General features: G+C 41.9%; 1 protein-coding gene across 1 annotated transcript in view; it reads right to left on the bottom strand.

Annotated features, from left to right (window-relative positions):
- Nucleotides 1–3,307: 3,307 nt before the first annotated feature.
- The window catches only part of NTSR1 (neurotensin receptor 1), a 105,828-nt gene continuing 89,463 nt past the window's right edge, over nucleotides 3,308–19,672 (bottom strand). The window contains exons 3-4 of the mRNA XM_048820281.2: nucleotides 12,290–12,380; nucleotides 3,308–5,491 (exon numbers count right to left, since the gene is read on the bottom strand). Of these exons, the coding sequence (XP_048676238.1) occupies nucleotides 5,242–5,491; nucleotides 12,290–12,380 (341 nt within the window). The 3' untranslated portion in view covers nucleotides 3,308–5,241. The remainder of the gene's footprint in view (nucleotides 5,492–12,289; nucleotides 12,381–19,672) is intronic.

Raw genomic sequence — 19,672 nt, forward strand, 5'->3', positions numbered from 1 at the left:
TTTATTCTCTCTACCGATTGAAGAATGGATAATCAAGCCTGTTTTGGCAGGTTGGTATTTACCAGGAATATTAATGATGTTTAACATCTCAAGAATGATTTGGTGCAGTGTGGGTGTTTCAAACGCACCTGAGTTAGGTTGATAAGTCCCACTGAAAGTCGACTGGACTTGTTCTAACTTCCCTAGGCACTTTTGAAACCCCACCCTTAAACTGTGCAGCTCCTGTTAGAGGTGTGGTTAAAACAATCCGGAGGCCACTCCCAGGATCAGAAATATGGGCTCTTGTCCACTAGGTCCAGAGTTCAGTCTATGAGGTTGTGACTCATCTTCCCTCTACTCAAAAAATGTAGATCTTTTTTTAGATCTGCAGGCTGAGTTTGGTGAGATTCTTCAGGGAATATGGCCACAGCCAGCGTGCACATTACTTGCTGCCATTCAGGTTATTTTTGCAGCGCTCTTAATCAGCTGGAAGCAGCTTCTAACGATGCTGGCATGGCTGCGACACATCCTGCTACTGTATTATCTCTGCCTATCCCTGGGGTAAGGCCCAGCTGCAGGCCTGGTGACATTCTGTCTACCAACACTGTTAACGTCAATGGGAATTCCATGGTAGCTAAATTTCCATGTTCTGTGCTGATTGCTGAAATTACAGAATTATTTTTGTCTGTATTCATTTTTTTCCTAAGCATTCGAGGCGAAAAGACTGATCAACTACAGGAATAGAATTCTCGTCCATGAAATGATACAGACAGACAAACAGCAGGTATCCTGCTTGGATCCTGACCTGCAACTTCTGCAGTCTGGACTTAAACAGGTCTCTTTTATGAGAGCAAATAATATCTTACTGTCAGTTATTTCTGGGTGCAATTTAGCTCCTTTAGACATTAAATTACCTGCTTTGGTAGCATAAATTATTTAAATTGTTCATGCAGCCAGAATTATTTGCAACTCGAAGGCCCAGTTAGGCTGAAAATTTGGTTCATTAGGCTCATTTCTGATCTAAACCAGACAGGTATCCATTACTGTGTGACTTGAAAATAATGATTTAAATGCAAACTTCTTTGAAGCTATATGTATTACAGACCTCACGGAAAAGCTATGAAGATTAATTATTCAGGGTTTTCAAAAGCACCTTCCAGAGTTCAGCACTCAGCTACCCATTGAAAGTCCTTATATTTCTATTGGCTAATGGGGATTTGCTTTTCTTTTCTTTTTTTGAATTGGGCCTGATCTCTCTTAGCTGCTTTTAAAAATCTCTCCCCTAATGTTTGTACATCATTTTGAAACTATAAAGCATTGTTATAGAAAGTTTCTTCAAGTCTTCCAATGGTTTTTTTTAAACTTTCATAAAATATTTTCTTACCTATAATGGTCACACTTTATATTAAGGTTACCTTTATAAATAGTTAATAACGGGTTAATGAACGATGAATGGATATTTCAATAAATGACTGATCAATTGTTAAATACTGTTACATAATCCAACAGGGCAATAGCTTGCTTATCACTTTGGCTTATAACCATCCATAACATTTTCTACTGATGTCTAACACATATTGCTCATGTTTGTAACACGCTTATAATATCTGTTGATTATTCATAAACCATTTATAAATGAAACCTTCATGTAAAGTGAAACCACCCTACCTTTTGGTTTTTCTAGGTAAATTTAATAAGTAGTGCTTCTAACTAGATGGAAGCCCACTGTATGTACAATAAAGATGCTCATTTAGAAGTAATTTTTGCACGGCTTCTGGGATTACCATGGGAATCGAATAAAAAAAGAACGCAAAACAGAGCAGCGCTCACATTTTGGCAAAGTCAAATGAAACTAAACCCAGAAAAATTTCCATTCTAAACTTAGAACCCTTGATTTTCAAGTGGATTTGTATAGCTATAATTTAATAGCCTTTTGATAGCTATGACTTGAAGCTGTGCACGCATTAACTCTGTCACCTAAAGCATATGGGACCTAATCCACAGGACACTAGTCCTGTACTAGAAAAATTCAGTGGTGGTCAGACTGACCTTTATCAATCCGGTGGGAAGTTTAATTGGGAAAGGGAGACTAATTTTCAGGAAACCTTTTGGTTCTGTAAAGTTAAAATGGTAAGCCTCTTTCATGTAACAATTAATATTGCAATCAACTGGCTAGTATATCTATGGGTGTACCTCTGCCATTTACTCAGTGGAGTCAGGGCTGTTCAGCTGTGTCTCATAGCCCCTACACTGCTATGAGCTATTGGAGATTCTATTTTATTTCACAGGATAGGGGATTCTGCTTTTGAAGCAGAGGGACATAAGTTCTGTTCTCACTGCCACAGGAAATTCTGAGTGGCCATGGTGTGCCAGCATAGCAGCACCTGTTACCACCAAGAAATAATAGTTTCTAAGTGACACTGGACTAGTTCAAGAATTAACTTTGCTTGGAATACCAGACAGTCAGCCTCTCTTTTTCTAATATGATGTGACCCTCTCGTTTTTAAGAACAAATCTGCAATTTACTTCCTTCTTATAGCCCATTCAACCCAACACAATTAATCTAAGCATCACTTAAAGACGATCAAAACTTTAGCAAATTGCACTGATTTTCCTAAGATTTAACTTTGTCTGACTGGAATTATTGGTCTGCTTGTCAGGTTTCTGATATAACCATTTGCCCAGGAGACATGATAGCCACACCTGGCAATGTAAGTGAATTTGGCTATGTGCAGGTGGGCCTGGACAGTATTGTGTTAACTTGTGCATAGGTATATACTAGAATATGATGTGGCTGATCACAAGAGCTTGCCACAAGTTGCCCAAACCCTTGTGCTTGTTCCATTTCACTCAGCTCACCCGTCTAATAGCAGAGTTACTCCTTTAGCTTATTATGTGGGGCCTGTGTTTTTGGTGTATTTTGTTGCATTAGATGGTTGGCTGGTAGAGATGGGAGCATTAATTCAAACCCTAAAGCTACACAGCCCGTTCGGATAAAAGGTTCACAAATCCGAATCTAGGGTTAGATCTGATCCAAGTCCCACTTTTCCTCTGACCATAGCTTTGGTTTGCTGCCTGCATGCAGCCATGGTTGAATACATATTACCCCTCAACAGCTGGGCTGAATGCCTGTATTAAGCATTCATTTAACCAAGAGGATTTATGCCACAAATTGGTTTGTATGTACACACCTCCTGTCAGAACATGACTGACTAACAGAGCCAGTCACCTCCTGAGCACTTCTTTGTGGCCAGAGGTCACTCTCTGGTGTCTGGCTACCAACTTCTCCCCTATTCAGGCCTGTTAATAACTCACCATTGACAGGTAATTACAGCATTCCCCTTCTGGGGTCCCATTTATTGAGTTCTTACATATTGGACCTTCTGGTCCCAACATTAATTCAGTCACACTCTGCTAGTCAGGGTCTCTAGTAGGAACTAAGCCTCATACTCCCAGGCTTTACCTGACTGAACCTCAGCCCTCTGGTTCTGGCTTCCAGGTCCAAACCCTTCTCTCAGTCAGGATCCCTATTAGGAGCCTCCGGATTACTGCTTCTCCTCTCTGTCATAGCTCCCTTAGATTCAGAGTCTTCCTTGCAGAAACCTTTCACTCACTGCCATTCCCTCTACTCCTACTCCTCTTTCTACTTCATTTTGCCCTCTTGCTGCTCTTTATAGGGCAGTCACCCTAATCTCTCCCAGGAGTGGCTCATTCTGTAATCAGGGTTGGCTAGCTCCAGCCCTTAAGAGGCAAACCATCCTATTACACTGGCCTATTCAGACCCAACCATTTTCTCGGCTGCCCTCTAGTCTGGTTTTGGAACTGGGAATCCTGAATTTAAATCATCTTGTTTTCTGTTAATTCTTCAGTTGTGTTATCTGCGGCTAGAGATTGGTAAAGACACCAGTTAAAAAATGACAGGAAATACAGATAATTCAGTCACAGAATAAGCAAATTGCACTAAAGTCTTTTGTGGCCCTTGTACCTTGGACTTGAGCTTGCCCTTTGGGATATCAGCAACCTCTCTAATAAAACAGCTGCAAATTGAGGAAAAACTGGAATAACAGTGGCTAAGAAATCAATCAATTATCTGTGGCCTGCAGAATTCATGCAGGTTGCTCTATGCCTCTCCTTCATCCATTAGCAGCCCTCACTCATCATGGTCCAGGCATTTGCTCACCTCTTGATATGGCTCAATAACTTTTTACCTTTTTTCAGTGGTAAAAATGGGATTTGGCTATGAAGCTAAATGTAAGATTGCCCTCTTATTTGTTTTTAACAATAAGATTTGCCTCGATTTTAGCATTCTAGCCTTTGTCATTATTATTATTATTATTATTTATTATTTTATGTATTTGTGTGATGACCTTGCTGAAAGGACTCAATAGGTATCGAGGCCCCATTGTGCTGGGCATTATACACACACCTAACAAAAAGATGATCCTTGTCCCTTGCTGTAGCTCACGAAAGCTTATGCTCAAATAAATTGGTTAGTCTCTAAGATGCCACAAGTACTCCTTTTCTTTTTGCGAATACAGACTAACACGGCTGTTACTCTGAAACTTGTCCCCTAAGAGCACTGAACAGTGTTTTCCAAGGTGCCATCCTAATCTAGGTAAGGCATTATCATTATTTTGTTATTTAATATAGGGACACTAAATTGGGTCTCCTGGACACCCTGGTTTAATTAATCAGAATTCAGAATGAGTTCTATAAATAGCCACCTTGCTCCCTGAGTGCTATATTCCCTATTGATTCCATTATTTTCATTCCTCTTTCTTTTATCACCTCTTGGATTACTACTCCCCCCCCTCAAAAAATATCCCTTTTCACTCAAAACTGCCTTGCTCCTCATTAACGTCTCAGCTCAGTGCCACCAAGAGAAACAATGTTGAGCTCTTCAACTTTAGCATGGCATCTCTGCATGGAGAAAAGGACGAAGCACAATATGAGTTGCCTAAGCTTGACATTTATAGGCTGAAGAAGTGCTGTGGCTTCCCAGGTTACACTGCATCTGAATCTATGCCGTACCGAAGTTACAAAAATGCGTAGACATTATTCACAAGAGGCAAGGCTGATGCTTTAAAATAACCCCAAAGTTACTGGCAGAATGAAGCCTATTTGTTCCAACAAAAATGAGACTGCTAAACACATTCGTGTTATGGTGAATTTAGAGACCATGCGTTAAGGTCGCAGAGGTCTCTCTCATGTCCTAAATCCATGCTGAAACACATTCTCCCTTCCTTTGACTTCATTCGGGTCTCAGTATGTTGTTTCCCTAGTGACTTGGCTGGAAAACGTATGGTTGCTAGAAATGCTGTTGGACTTCCTGGTGAAGCTGGGTCTCTTTTTCTTCTTCCTCCACGGCAGGCACAGGAATATGAGCGTGGAGAGGAAGATCTGGCGGAAGTTTGCAGACACCAGGTTGTAGAGGATGGGATTGATAGCAGAACTGACGTAGAAGAGGACATTTGTCAACATGTAGAAATAGTGGTAGAAGTTATAAAGGAACCTGATGGAACAGAACAAGAAAAGAGGAAATTTGAGTGCGGGAGGAGAGTATGAATAACTTACAATTGCAGGGTTAGAGAAAATGGAAGCCAGATTTTCAGCGGATGGGGATTACCATACTGGATATCACCTGTGGGCCATCTAGTCCAACAGTGGCCAGCACCAAATACTTCAGAGGAAAGTTAAAATCCGTCAAAAATCCTAACAGTAGATAGATGTGGGATAATCACCCCCTCACAAACATCTCAACCTAATCCCCTAATACTTAGAAATTGTTTTAAACCTTGAAGCATGTGATTTTTATATCCCACCACGATTTGCCTTGTCTATAGACACACCTGAAATTAAAAAGGCTAGACTGAAACGTTGCCCTACATGATGCACAAATATATGCATGTTTACCACAAAGGCTGCTTAAGTGGGGTTGTCTACACTGCAGTATCTATGGCAGAGCTAAGACATCATAATATATGCTGTCACCTCCTCTCTCAAGCCAGTGAGAACTGCATTGATGCATTGAATCAGTCTCTGTGGTAGAACGAATATATATTTTGAGGAGATACATTTTATGAGGAGATGTCATTTTATGGTTGACAATAACAGGATTTTTCAGTGAATTCTGGACATGAAAGATACAAAATAGAGTTTGAGGGTTACAAAATAGAGCTGGTTGAAATTTTTCAGTCCCAAGTGTTTTTTCAATGAAAAATGGCCTTTTTTGGAAACAAACATTTTTGTGTGTCATTAGAAGATTTCCAGATTTTCAGTGAAAGGCTCCAAATCTTTCAGCTTTCAAAACTGAAGAAATGTTTGCTTTTTGCTTGTTTTTCAGTTTTCAACTACTGGAAAATATTCAGTTTTTGATTGTTTTCAGATTTTGAAAACCAGAACATTTTTAGTTTTTCCACTGAAAAGCTAGAAAATTTCCATGAGTGTTTTTTTGGGGGTGGGACGGGAGGAGGAGGGGAGAGTTTTGTTTCTTTCAAAAAATGTTTGCGGAAAATATTTAGTGTTTTCTGTCCACCTCTGTTAAAACAAAGTTCTACATAAGGGCCCTGATTCAAAGCCCATTGACGTCAACAGAATTATTCCTATTGACTTCAATGGACTTTGGATGTGGTTCTTGGGAACAACTTTGCTATCTGATGAGGAGCTTGTATCACTGTGATAACATATCTAGTGTTGGTCAATATTTTTTGCACAATTTGTTCATTTTTTTAATGGCCTTTTTCTGAAAATGAAACTTTTTGCTGAAAAATTGACATAGAATTTTTTTTTAATTTTTCCTCAGCATTTCTCATCAATATCCTCACAGACTTTTTTTAACAAATTCTTTTCAAAATCATTCTTGAAAAATTTCATTGACCAAACCCCCACTTTTCAGTCCCAGAGTAGGAAAGACAAGGTAATATCTTTTGAGGGAGTAACTTCTGTTGGTGGAAGAGACAAGCTTTCCAGCTGCACAGACCTGAAGATGAGCTCTGTGCAGCTTGAAAGCTTGTCACTTTCACCAACAGACGGTATGTTAAAAGAGATTACCTCAGCAAACTTCTTAGTGAAATTGTCGACCTGTTTTTCAACCAGATCTAACTATAACCCATACAGGAGTTCCATCCTGTTCCCATTTTAGTCAACTGCAAAACTTCCATTGCTTATAGGTATGTAGGAACCAGACTATGGCCAGGAACTCATCAGCTTGATAATAAACAGGTGGTTTTAGTGTGATGTGCAAACACTGCAAGGGTAGAAGGCACGGCAATGTCTACAGACTGAAGAACTGTGTATAAGATACTGCACTGCCTTCTCTAATTACTTATGAGAGTTGTCATAGGTATATGCCAAACTTTGTACAGTCAGGACAGTTATTTTTAGTGGCCTGAGAGGTTGTGCACCATTCTAAGGCTGTCAACATGATAGCATGAATCCTGATTATAGGGTTTTGCTCTGTGCAAAAGGCTTTTAAGGGTTATGACACACAGACCTCCAGAGAAAACCACAGTCTATTGCAGAACCCACGTCAGTGTCTCTGATTTAATGGCTACAAAGTGCTAGGATATGGTGGCAGCTGAAGGCAGCCAGAGGTGCACTTGTTTGGGAACGTGCACATCTTCCAGACTGAAAGAGCTTGTCACTTAGTTCCTGATGGTGTTAATAATTATAAAGAAAATGTGAAATTCGAGTAGCTTGCAGTGCTGGTGCCCTTTGTTCTGGCCAAAGGAAGTACTGTGAAAGTAAGTATCCTTTCAAGCAGTTCCTTTCTAAAGATCAACAAATGTTAACTTTGGTCTATTCAGTCCTCTTAACACACTTTAATAGTTTCTTTACTGTGGTTTATCCCTACAGAAATATACAAGATTTCTGACTCATACACACAGAAAATCTTCACAGGTTCCTCTTCACTAAGGCCACAATTTTCAAGTGACTAGCGATTTTAGGTGCCTTAATTTTTGACTGCCCAACCTGAGACATCGTAAAGGGACTGTCTCAAGGCAGGTACCCACAACCAAGTCTCTTCTGGAGAAATCTTGGTCTCTAAAATCATGAATGCTGTCCAGGATCATACTTCATATTGATTCCCTTTATAAAGAGAATAATAAATGATGAATAGATGTTTTAACAAATGGATAATCAATGGTTATAGATTGCCATAGAGTCCAGCAGGACAATACGTTGCTTATAACCCTCTATAACAAATACTACTCATGTCTATAATTTGCTTATCATTTATTAACCAGTTATAAACAGCAATTTAATATGAAGTGAGAGTCTCTGCTTTGTTTTTGTTTCCGTAAACATTAACTGAAAAAGGACCCTGGTTCATCTCAGACTAGGTTCCTCTTTAGAGCTGGTTTCAGGCTGCTACAGGAAAAAGGATGGATGTATTTAGACAAGCACCATTTGATCATTCCCACAATAAACTGAATCGCAAGATCATCTGAATTAAAGGCACAATCATCGTGCTGGGCGGATGCCGCCAGGGTGCAAGCCAGGTTAGAAGAATGCTGGGTGGTGTGTTCTGACAGGGTGGAGTGATTCTTGTGGAGCAGGGGAATAAGCTGATGAGAGACAGCATTTTCAGTAGGAAGGGTCCAGCCACTGGACTAAAATCCCTGGATTACTAGGTGTGAGCAGGTAGAATTCATAGGCATAAATGGCTACGTCACACTACGAGCGAGGGGGGTGAGCCCCTTGCTCATGTACACATGTTTGCACAAGCTCAGTGAGATCTAGGGTGGGTGTAAATAGCTGCGTAGCTCAGCAGAGCGAGCACATACCTCCCAGGTTCAGAAGGGTTTGTACTCAGCACAGCTCCCTCGCGCCTCTGCTGTCACAACCAGGGCCACCGCAGCTACGCTGCTATTTATACTCACGCTAGCTCTCAGCGAGGTAGCATGAGCAGGGGAACCAAACCCCTAGCTCATAGTGTAGGTGTAGTCTAGGTAGTAGGGTACTCATTTGCAGAGGTACAGAGAGCTCCACTGATCTTAATGGGCAGTACAGATGCTCAGCATGCTTGAAAATCAGACCTTGTGCTCTTCTGCCTGATCACAGATAGACCTGTGATGTTTTAGCAACCCCAAAACACAGACCTTAAACCCTGTGTGGTAAGAATTGGTGGCCCGTTCCAATCATTACAAATACATCGTTGGTCTGTAGCTATGAGGTATTAATTCAAAAGAACAAGATTTCTCTTGTTCAGACATGGGCATATTTGTGAATGAACTTATGTCAAACCACCATAAGCAATTAATTAATCAGCAATATTGGTAGCTCACCATTCATAATATATCTGTAATTGCAGGACTTCCTTAAAATTAATCATCTCTTTTAAAAAATGTTAAACTGCAAATGGAACACATCAATCTATGTTAACTGCAGACAAAGTTGTCTATTCCTTTTGCTCAGAGCAAATGTTATTGTTACATAACTGCTTGCTGCTTTAAGTGCTTTTCTTATAGTAAAGTAAACAAGAAATAACAGTTTGCTCCAATGCATGCCTACGAGTCTATTTTCTCTATTAAATCTAAAATCCGGTTGTTACCATGGCAGGATATACAATTTGTTTTGGTGGACTGCTCTACTGGAAATCACTGTTTCTTGTGCTTGGAATTTATGACATTTTAATAATATCTTAGTTTAGCTGCATTTTAGCATTGTAGAAATGTCCTCCGCTCCCCTCCTCTCCTATTCACTGCGGGAAACAGAACTCTTTTCAGAGAAGGAGGATGTAATATTGTAAAAGAACTATCTGAGTAATGGTTAGATCCTTCGCTGAACACATCTCCTGTCATCTTCACCTCAAGGAATCTGGGGCTAGATTTTCAAAAACTTTAGGTGCACAATTGCATGTGCAAAACGTATGCTCTATTATGTACCTGTTCTGCACATGCAGTTGCCATGACTATGGAAAAAACTGGATAATTGCATGAGCATATAGCTAATAGGATGTATTTGCATGTGCTATTGTCATCTTTTATGTGAGCAACATCAGTACATGTGCATATAAACTAGGTGTGCAATTACAAGCATAACTGCCCACCTAAACTGTCTGAAAATCAGGCCACTGGCCCCTGCAAATGGATGATGATTCCTATATGTTAATTCTGTCCTTTCACTGCTAAACTTAGCAATTAACCTACTCCACTCTTCTCATAGACTTTAAGGCTAGCGGGGACCATCTTGATCATCTAGTCTGACCTCCTGCACACTGCAGGCCACAGAACCTCACCCACCCACTCTGGAGTAGGCCTATAACCTTTCGCTAAGTTACCAAAGTCCTCAAATAATGATTTAAAGACTTCAAGTTACAGAGAATCCACCGCTTACACTCATTAAAACCAGCAAATGATTCGTGCCCCACGCTGCAGAGGAAGGTGAAACACCCCTATGATTTCTTCCAATCTGACCTAGGGGAAATTACCTTCCCAACACCAAAGATGGCAATCAGTTAGACCCTGAGCATGTGGGCAAGACCCAGCAGCTGAACACCTGGGAAATAATTCTCTATAGTAATTCAGAACCCTCCCCTCTAGTGTCCCATCTCTAGCTATTTGCTAATATTTGCTAATAGCAGTCACAGATTGCCTACAATGGCCTGTGACCCATCTCATCAAAACATTCCCTCCATAAACTTATCAAGCTTAGTCTTAAAACAAGTAATGTTTTTTGCGTCCTTTACTTCTCTTGGAAGGCTGTTACAGAATTATACTCCTCTGATGGTTAGAAGCCTTTGTCTAATGTCAAGCCTAAATTTATTGATGGCTAATTATATCCATTTGTTCTTGTGCCAACATTGGCCCTTAAATAACTATTCTCCCTTCTGGGTGTTTATCCCTCTGAGGTATTTATAGAGAGCTATCCTGTCTTCCCATAGCCTTCATTTTGTTAGGCCTAACAAGCCAAGCTCATTGAGTCTCCTCTCATAAGGTACGTTTTCTATTCCTCTAATCATCTTTAGTAGTCCTTCTCTGCACCTATTGCAGTTTCAGTTCATCTTTCTTAAACATGGGAAACCAGAATTGCACGAAGTATTCCAGATGAGGTTTCTCCTTGTATAATGGCTTCCTTATCTCTATAGGAACTACCTTACGTGATGCATCCTAAAATAGCATTAGCCTTTTTCACAGCTGCATTGCATTGTCAGCTCATAGTTATGCTGTGATTGACCAATACACTCAGGTCTTTCCTCTCCTCTGTGGCTTCCAAATTCTTGTTGTTAGTCCCTAAGTACATGACCTTGAATTTTGCACTGTTAAATTTCAGCCCATTTCTATTACTTCAGTTTCCAAGGTCATCCAAATTTACTTGTATGATATTCCAGTCCTCCTCCGTATTGCAATACCTTGCAATTTTGTGTTATCTGCAAATTTTATTCGCATTCTCCCACTTTTTTGCACCAACTTCATAAATGGAAATGTTATATAAGATTGGTCCCAAGACCATTCCTTGAGGAATTCCACCAGTAACCTCCCTCCAGCCCAACATTTTACCTTTCAGCATGACCCATTGTAGTCTCCCCTTTAACCAGTTCCTTACTCACCTTTCAATTGTCATATTAATCCCCATCTTCTCCAATTTAACTAATAATTTCCATGTGGAACTGTGTCATGCTTTACTGAAATCCAGGTAGATTAGATCTACTGCATTTCCTTTATTTAGAAAATTGGTTATCTTCTCAAAGAAAGAGATCAGGTTGGTACCTTTTCTAAAACCAAGATGCATTTGTATGTTGAAATGATGCAGCTATTTTTCTGTCTGTGGATTCTCTCCTATCACCTGGAAAATGTAGCTTTTTGGAACTAAATTGTGTTTTGACATGAGATGCTCCACCTTACACCTAATGTCTCTGGGTCTTAGATGCATACCAACAATCCACTTAGGATGGATAAAAAATGATCCAACCAAGGATTTTTTAGGGACTGGCAGAGGTGAAAACTGGTCACTGTACTAGTAACAGGTGGTAATTTTGTGATTGCCAACATGAGATAATCGGATGCTGTTTGAATGAAAGCTAATGTTTCCCAGCACATACATCTTTGGGATCCAGCTGTTAAAACCTGTAATAAAAAAATCAAGCTGAAGACAATTTTGAGACCTTCTTAAGTTCTTATTTTCCCTGTAAAACTTCAGGGCCAGATTCTGATCTCCTTATTAAATATCACCATACCCACTACTGACCCCAAAGGTGCTAGTAGTTGAATAACATGGTACTCAGGTGAAGTAAGGGGAGCACAGTCTGGCCCCTAGACCTCTGCAGTGACATGGTACAATTGCATTCTACTTCAAAATAATGACTCACTCTGTCCAGTGATCTGCTGGAACATAGCAAAACATGAGACGCCGAACATGATAAGGAAGCCAGCAGACCACGAAGGCAATCACAACAGCACCTGCAAGGTACAAACATTTCCATTATTTTTTTACTGGAAATAAAAAAGCGATCAGTTTTTGTGAACGTTTAACACTGTGTTCGTTTAAAAGCACCAGAAAGGTCCTATGTGCCATTGTGCTATTAACAGCCCCAGAGGGATAACCGTGGCTTTTATCTTTTATGATGGAACAAGGGTAATGGAAATAATGGAAATTGGTTACAACCCATGGGGGAGTAGCAGGGTATAAATAGAAGAAAAGAGGTCTAATGCATGAGAAGGCAGTAAAGGAAGCCTCACATTGTCTAGTTCAGACTCTACATCAAGCAAAATCTGTCTCCACGTTGACTGTATTTATATTTTATCTAACAGAAATAACCCATAGCACTTTTTTCATCCAGCGGCACATAGAATAAGGAATACCACAACCTCAGTAGTGCATAGCACATACCTGTGTCCCATGTGTATAAAGCCATTGAATTATCAGGAGTCCCATTGTGTTACTGATCATCAAATGATTTCTAAGGATGATTTAGCTCTTTGGGGCAGGACCCATCTTTTTGTTCTGGTTGGACAGCACCTAGGGGTCCTGGTGCATGACCACAATCCAAATAATACATAATAATACTACTGATAAAATCAATAATCAGGTGTATCTCTCAATGGTAATGTTTTATTCCTGAGGGACATCTTTTCAGCAGGAGTTTGCAATACACCAGTCACCACACACTCCATTAGATTTGTCAAAGTAGAAACGGTGACAGTTCTGCTGGAAACCTTGTGACATGAATGCAGTGGCATAGGTGGAGTCTCTTTCTGATGAGCACAAAAGTCCATTTTAAGATGTGATCTTTCAATATGTTATTGTAGCAGGAATAAAATTTTTATTCCAGATCCACTGATTGACTGAGGGAGTTCTATGGGTGTAACCCTAACAGCATCCTAATGCAAGAGGCTCATTGGTATCTGGTAGGGAGTTTCAGCTGGCCTGACCAGTTCAGTGTACCTCAATTAATTAATGTCAAACTGTATCTGGTGTGTCATATAAATGACCATTGGAAAACTAATCACACTGATCATTAATATTCTTGCATGGTGTATGTACAGTAAATGCCCAAGGGACCATACAAAGGAAGGAAGGAAATGTGGAACTAAAACATGTTTATCAGACAAGTCTGGGGAGTGGGGAAACAGGTTTCTCCCAGACAAAGGACAAGCCTATTCCTCCAGCCAGGTGTCATCAGAGTCAATTAACAATCACATGGCAAGTGGCCATTTATTTGCATCTAGAGGGCAGGAACAGATCAATTTACATTTTAGCAAACACCAGCATGGAAAGAAACCAGCACAGAACTTCCTTCCCCACCAGACTCCATGTCTCCTTCCTCATAGCTGGAATGACGTTTATTTTGGGTGGGAACCTTCAGAAGAATTTATTTCAAAGGTTCACTGAACTATACAAGAGAGAGACAAAGAACCCCAAGTTGTCCTTCACCTTGGAAGACAAGGGGAACCAGCACCCTGTACTTCTGTGGAAGGTCCTAATTCAGACACTGTCAGCCAGGCTGGACAAAGAGTGATTGGTGAGAGAAACCATCGTAAATAAAGGCTGTACCTTGCTAGATTAAGTTTTAGATTTTGATGCATGTTCTTCACTTTTATTTGCTTGTAACCACCTCAACCTTTATTTCTTTTACTTGGCATCACTTAACCTATGTCCTGTTGTTAATAAACTTGCTTTGTTTTAATTGAAACTAATCCAGTGCTGTATTTGAATTGAAGTGATTATTAATCCAGTTAATGAGGCAAGCTGCTGGGTACTGACTCTTTGAAAAGCAAACAAATTATTATTCCTCTGAATGGCTCAAGAATGGGCTGGACATTGCAGAGCACACAGTTTGGGGGAACTCTGGGTTTGGGGTTTTATTGGAGTCACTTGGCTAGTAGTAACCATTGCTGGTAGATACCAGAGTGGGGCTGGGGTGTAACAAGCAGGCTGCAGGAATAAGAGCACTGAGTCAGAGCTGCTAAACACACAAACACTCAGTGCTCACTTATTTTCTGGCTGTCAGCATCCAGGCTGTGAGCCACAGCAGCAGAACATTTAAGGCACCCAGAGTCACGGGGCAGGCAGTGACACAACTTCTCACTGGTCTGGATCGCACCCAAAATGCGACAACAGTATATTACATTTGTCTGATATTCAAGAAAATGCCTCTAGCTAAAAGGGAAATCCTAACATGGAGTTTAGAACCTCTCTAGCAACATCTCTACTGATGAGAATGAAAGTATGTGTGAAAAGCCGGGGGCTCTCTACAATCAGAATGCATTTCATTATACGGTGATCTAGGGACAATTCCCAGACAAACCAAAAAAATTTCCATCAAGAGACACAATTAAGGCTACAAAGTACTTTAAAAACAAGTTTAATAGCATTTTAGGGCCTAGGTCTCCCCTCACTTTAACTGAATTACTCCTGATTTACACTGGTAAGTGGGACTAGAATCATGTCCTTGGAAGTTTTCCAAAATAAAGCAATCAGACCTTCCTGAAATTCATGAAAATTGCAATTCAGATTCCACCAGTAGCCCTGACTGTGTTCCCCAAGTCAGTTAAAAATGCTTCCATTTAGACCTGATCCAAATCCCACTGAAATCAATGGGAGTCTTTTAATTGACTTTGATGGGGTTTGGATCAAGCCCTTTATCACATGTCTGAAATTATTTCTTGACATCAACCCAGGACCTCGGTAGCTTGGTATTTTGTTTTATGAGGCACAGAGTTATGGCTGTTAGTCAGTCAGTCCGTGTTGACTGCACAAGTGCTGAAAATGACACGTTTCCTATCAGTCCCCAAAAACGTTCTTTCTTCCTACAACTTGTTTCAAGCATATGACAGGAAAAATAAACGGAGAAACTCCTTCATGCCAGGAGGATGCAGCAGTGACTAATTCCTTTGGTCTAGCACAGTTAGTTCTCCTGCTGCTTTGAAGAGTCTTCCAAAGTGGAGTTGGTCTGTCTGCAAGATGCTAATAAAGTTCTAAGGTTAACCGGCTCAGTTTTGATTCATTTGGTTGTAGTCAGAGAACCATGATCATTCTAGTGAGTCTAACCTATAAACAAGGGTAACATAAGTGTAGCTTGTGACACCCAAAAGCTTATGCCTAAATAAATTTTTTAGTCTCTAAGGTGCCACAAGTCCTCCTCGGGTTTTTTTGCTGATACAGACTAACACGGCTACCACTCTGATAAGTGTAGCTGTTAACTGAGCAACTTTTATATATTGAACAATAGGCTCTCACAGAGTGAATAGATAAAGCTGCAGGAGGGACCAGGAAACCAAAGTGGCTGGGACTGCTGGAGTTCTTGAGGGTATTTCCTCATTGAACCAACATTCTCTCCTCTAGGAGCTGAGACTGCTCCAATGGAAGCCAATGGGGAAACCCATTGACTCATCCAGAGTAGCATCAGGCCCACAAGAGCTATGGCTCAGATATCGTTGCAGTTGTATCTGGGCTATCTACAGTTCTGTCAGAAATACAGCTTATGTCTGAGGGTTTTTTCGAAGATACCTTATGGATTTAAATGCTCAACTCTCATTCATTTTAATCTCAGGCTAAATGTCAATCGTTAGGCTCTACAGTCATGACATGGCGGTGAGGGAGGCACCTACCTTTAAATGTTCTGAGCAATTGATTCAACACAGTTTAACCACTTCCAAACATCACCCTCTCCAGGCATTGAGACTTCCACAGTAGCTTCTCCTCCCCTCCCTGGTGCCAGCAATTCTCTCCAGTACTCCTCCCAGCCTCAAATCCTCAGACAGCTTTGGAGTGGAATAAGAATCACATTGCATTCCACACCTAGGAGATAACCTCTGTAATGATCAATGATAATCTTTCCCCACCAACTGCTGAGGGATAATTCAGAGGGCCTGATCCTGTCACGTGATGGGTGCCCTCCATACACCTTTTTGAGGAACCTCATCAGATGAGACACAAAAGTCAGAGGCGGAAGCTGGTAGAGCAGCTGCAGAAGCAGCTGTAGCAGGGACTGATGGATGCTGATGATTGACTGGAAATTGTCTCCCCTCTGCTGTGTGCTCCAACCCCCCTCCTTCCCAGTCTCCTCACCTCAGCCTCATTCCACACCTGCCTCTCTTATCCTCTTTCTTCCTGCCTTGGCCCTGCCACCTCCCTCTCTTCAATGCTTCCCTCCCTTCCTTTGTCTTTCCATCTACTAATCCCCAGCCCCCCGAATCATGGTACATGACATCTCTCAGTTCACTCTGCTTGTGTGTTCTTCCCCCTCTCCCCTTAATGTCTGTCCTGCCTATTTAGATTGTAAGCTCTTCAGGGCAGGGATTGATTCCTACTCTGTGTTGGGGCAGTGCCTGTCACAATGGGACCCCGATGTTGGTTATGCTCTAGTCACTAGCATAATAAACATGATTAATAATTTTAAAAAGTGAGCAGGGAAAGAGCTTCTTTTCCTTTCGAGGTTTTAGCCAAGACACAATGGAAAATAACATGCAACATTAACGAATCATGGACGATAAAGCCCAGTTGGTGGGTGGCTTTGTTAATCTAGATTATTTTAAAATCAGGGAATCAAGGGAAAGATTCTTTTCTTACAATGCATATTTCCAGCGCTGAAATGATAGGTGTCTGGCAGAATCCCAGCAGGAAACCTCAGTCAAAACAGCATAAAATAACAGCCATGGAGAAAAATCAGAGCTAAATATAGCCATCATATTGCTTTTCATCCCAAATGTGCTTTACAGATGGTAAGGGCCAAATTGTTCCTGGCCTTTATGTGGGCTCCTATGGGGATGGTAGACAGGAAAGATCCCTTTGAGGCCTATATAACAGCCAACTGCAGTCTGCAGCCTCTGTATTCAGGGAGGCACCCCTTTTCCCTGGGTGTGAACAGTGCCCCCAAAGAGTGGGGACTTGTCCCCAACCCTTTCCTCTTCACCAACAGGGCTGGTGCACAGAGGGGAATATGATGTGCCTTATGAGGGGGCATAGCAGCAGCCATGTTCCTCCTAGAGCAGTGGTTCCCAAAGTAGGGGCGCTGCTTGCTCAGGGAAAGCCCCTGGCGGGCCGGGCCGGTTTGCTTACCTGCCGTGTCCACAGGTTTGGTCGTGGTTCACCGTTCTAGGCCAATGGGGGCTGCGGGAAGCGGCGTGGGCTGAGCCCTGGAGCACCCATGGAGTCGGTGCCTATGGCTTGAGCTGGGGATAAGTTGGCCCTCAAGTATCTTCTCAGTGTATGCGCAACGGGCCTCAGGTGGCACATGACCAGGATTCATCACCGAATTTGGATCATTTGCTTCCCTAGCCCAGGACAGGTACTGACGGGGAGAACGACGTGAATGTCGATCCCCTCCCACCCCCACCCCCACTCCCACTCTTGCCTATGAGCTGGCATCAAGGCTCAGAGGAGATGATGTGCGTTGGTTGGAGGCATGTGATTTTCTTAATTAAAAGTACAGCTACATGATGCACTGAGGCTGGAAGAGGGGTACATTTGCAGAGGCTAGCTGTATTCCCCTGGGGCATTTGAAGCCCTTTCACGGATGCTGCAAAAGCCATTAATTTTGATAAGGTTTTTGGAAAAGGTAGGGTGTATGTTCCTGAGAGAAAGCTAGAGGATCTGTTATTGCTCTTTCGGCTGAATGAATTCATTATTTTGATGTGATTATTTTTTGGCTGCTGTGTGGTCACTGTTTGCAATTGTAGCTCTAATGAACTCTTAGGGCATCTAGAGCTTTGTGACTTAAATCTAAAGAAATAACAAAATTAATAAATTCAATGAGGGCCTGATCCTGCCTTACTGGATCCTGACCATAGGAGCTTTGCCATTTACTTTGGTTGCTGCAGGCACAGACCTCAAATGAGACAAGGTGAGGGAGAAGTGGGGCACTCTAGCGTCTTTTTAAAACCATCTTCAAAGTCTTGAAGAGGGTGTGAAGTCATTTCTTCACAGTGGGAGGCAACAGGTGTCAGTTCCTCTCAGCCATCCTGCAGCACACACAAGAAAAGGATGTTTGAATAGTTGCAAAGTTCCGAGTGACATTGATAACTCCCAGGGAATTCATAGGCGGACTGAGACCCCATCTTCAATTCCTGCTGTGGTAAGAGTTAAAAAAAAATCCAGTAAACACAGATATTTCTGGTTTCAGAGTAGCAGCCGTGTTAGTCTCTAAGGTGCCACAAGTCCTCCTTTTCTTTTTGCGAAAACAGACTAACATATTTATTTGAGCATAAGCTTTTGTGAGCTACAGCTCACTTCATTGGATGTAGCTCACGAAAGCTTATGCTCAAATAAATTTGTTAGTCGCTAAGGTGCCACAAGTCCTCCTTTTCTTTTTGCAGATATTTCTGTGAGTGAAAAGCAACACACATCAGCCAGACCTGCTTTCTCCTGTAGAGCTGGGGCTATTTCCCTCAGCTGTGCCTTTTCCTTTACTTAGCAAAATTCACTAAAGCATGAATCACAGTTACTGCTATGCTCCTTCAAGTTTCCCAGTCATTCTGGATGGTAGCATTCAGCCAGCAGCAGCTGTCCAGGACCAGCTGTATTGTGGACTGCCCTTCACAGAGCAGAGAGAGAATTAGACAACAGGTGTCCTCAAGGCTCATAACAAGATGGACCGAAATTCTGTAGCAAAGTGTCTGGATTCCACAACACTCTAGTGTAGCAGACTGGACGTTTTGTGACAGCTCCTCTGAATTAAAAAAATGGAGCATTTTTACTGCATTTGAAAATAAATGATTTGCTCATTTATGTATCGTCTGTGCGATTCATTTTGATATTAAATCTAATGTATTTATGCTGCCCCCATGTATACTAACACTATATATAACACCATTGTAGAAGCTGCCAGGAAGAAAACAGAAGTTTTGTAAAGGGCCTCCAAAAGGTGTTACTTGTATGTGTGCATGTTTTTACATACACACACAGTTTTCAGGTGCTAACACAGGGGTGGGCAAACTATGGCCCGCAGGCTGCATCTGGCCTGCGGGACCGTCCTGCCCAGCCCCTGAGCTCCTGGCCCAGGAGGCTCACCCCCAGCTCCTCCCTTGCTGTCCCCCCTCCCCTGTAGCTATGCCGCCGCGCGGACAGTGGGGCTGCGAGCTCCTGCCGCTCTGAGAGGCATGGTAAGGGGGTGGTGGCAGTGAACAAGTTGGGTAGGCGGTCCCGGGGGGCAGTCAGGGGACAGGGAGCGGTTGGATGGGGCTTGGGAGTCCCGGGGGGCCTATCTGGGGGTAGGGGAGGGATGGATAGGGGGCGGGGCAGTCAGATGACA

The sequence above is a fragment of the Caretta caretta genome, chromosome 13 (assembly GCF_965140235.1).
Source record: "Caretta caretta isolate rCarCar2 chromosome 13, rCarCar1.hap1, whole genome shotgun sequence".
NCBI classification, from domain to species: domain Eukaryota; kingdom Metazoa; phylum Chordata; order Testudines; family Cheloniidae; genus Caretta; species Caretta caretta.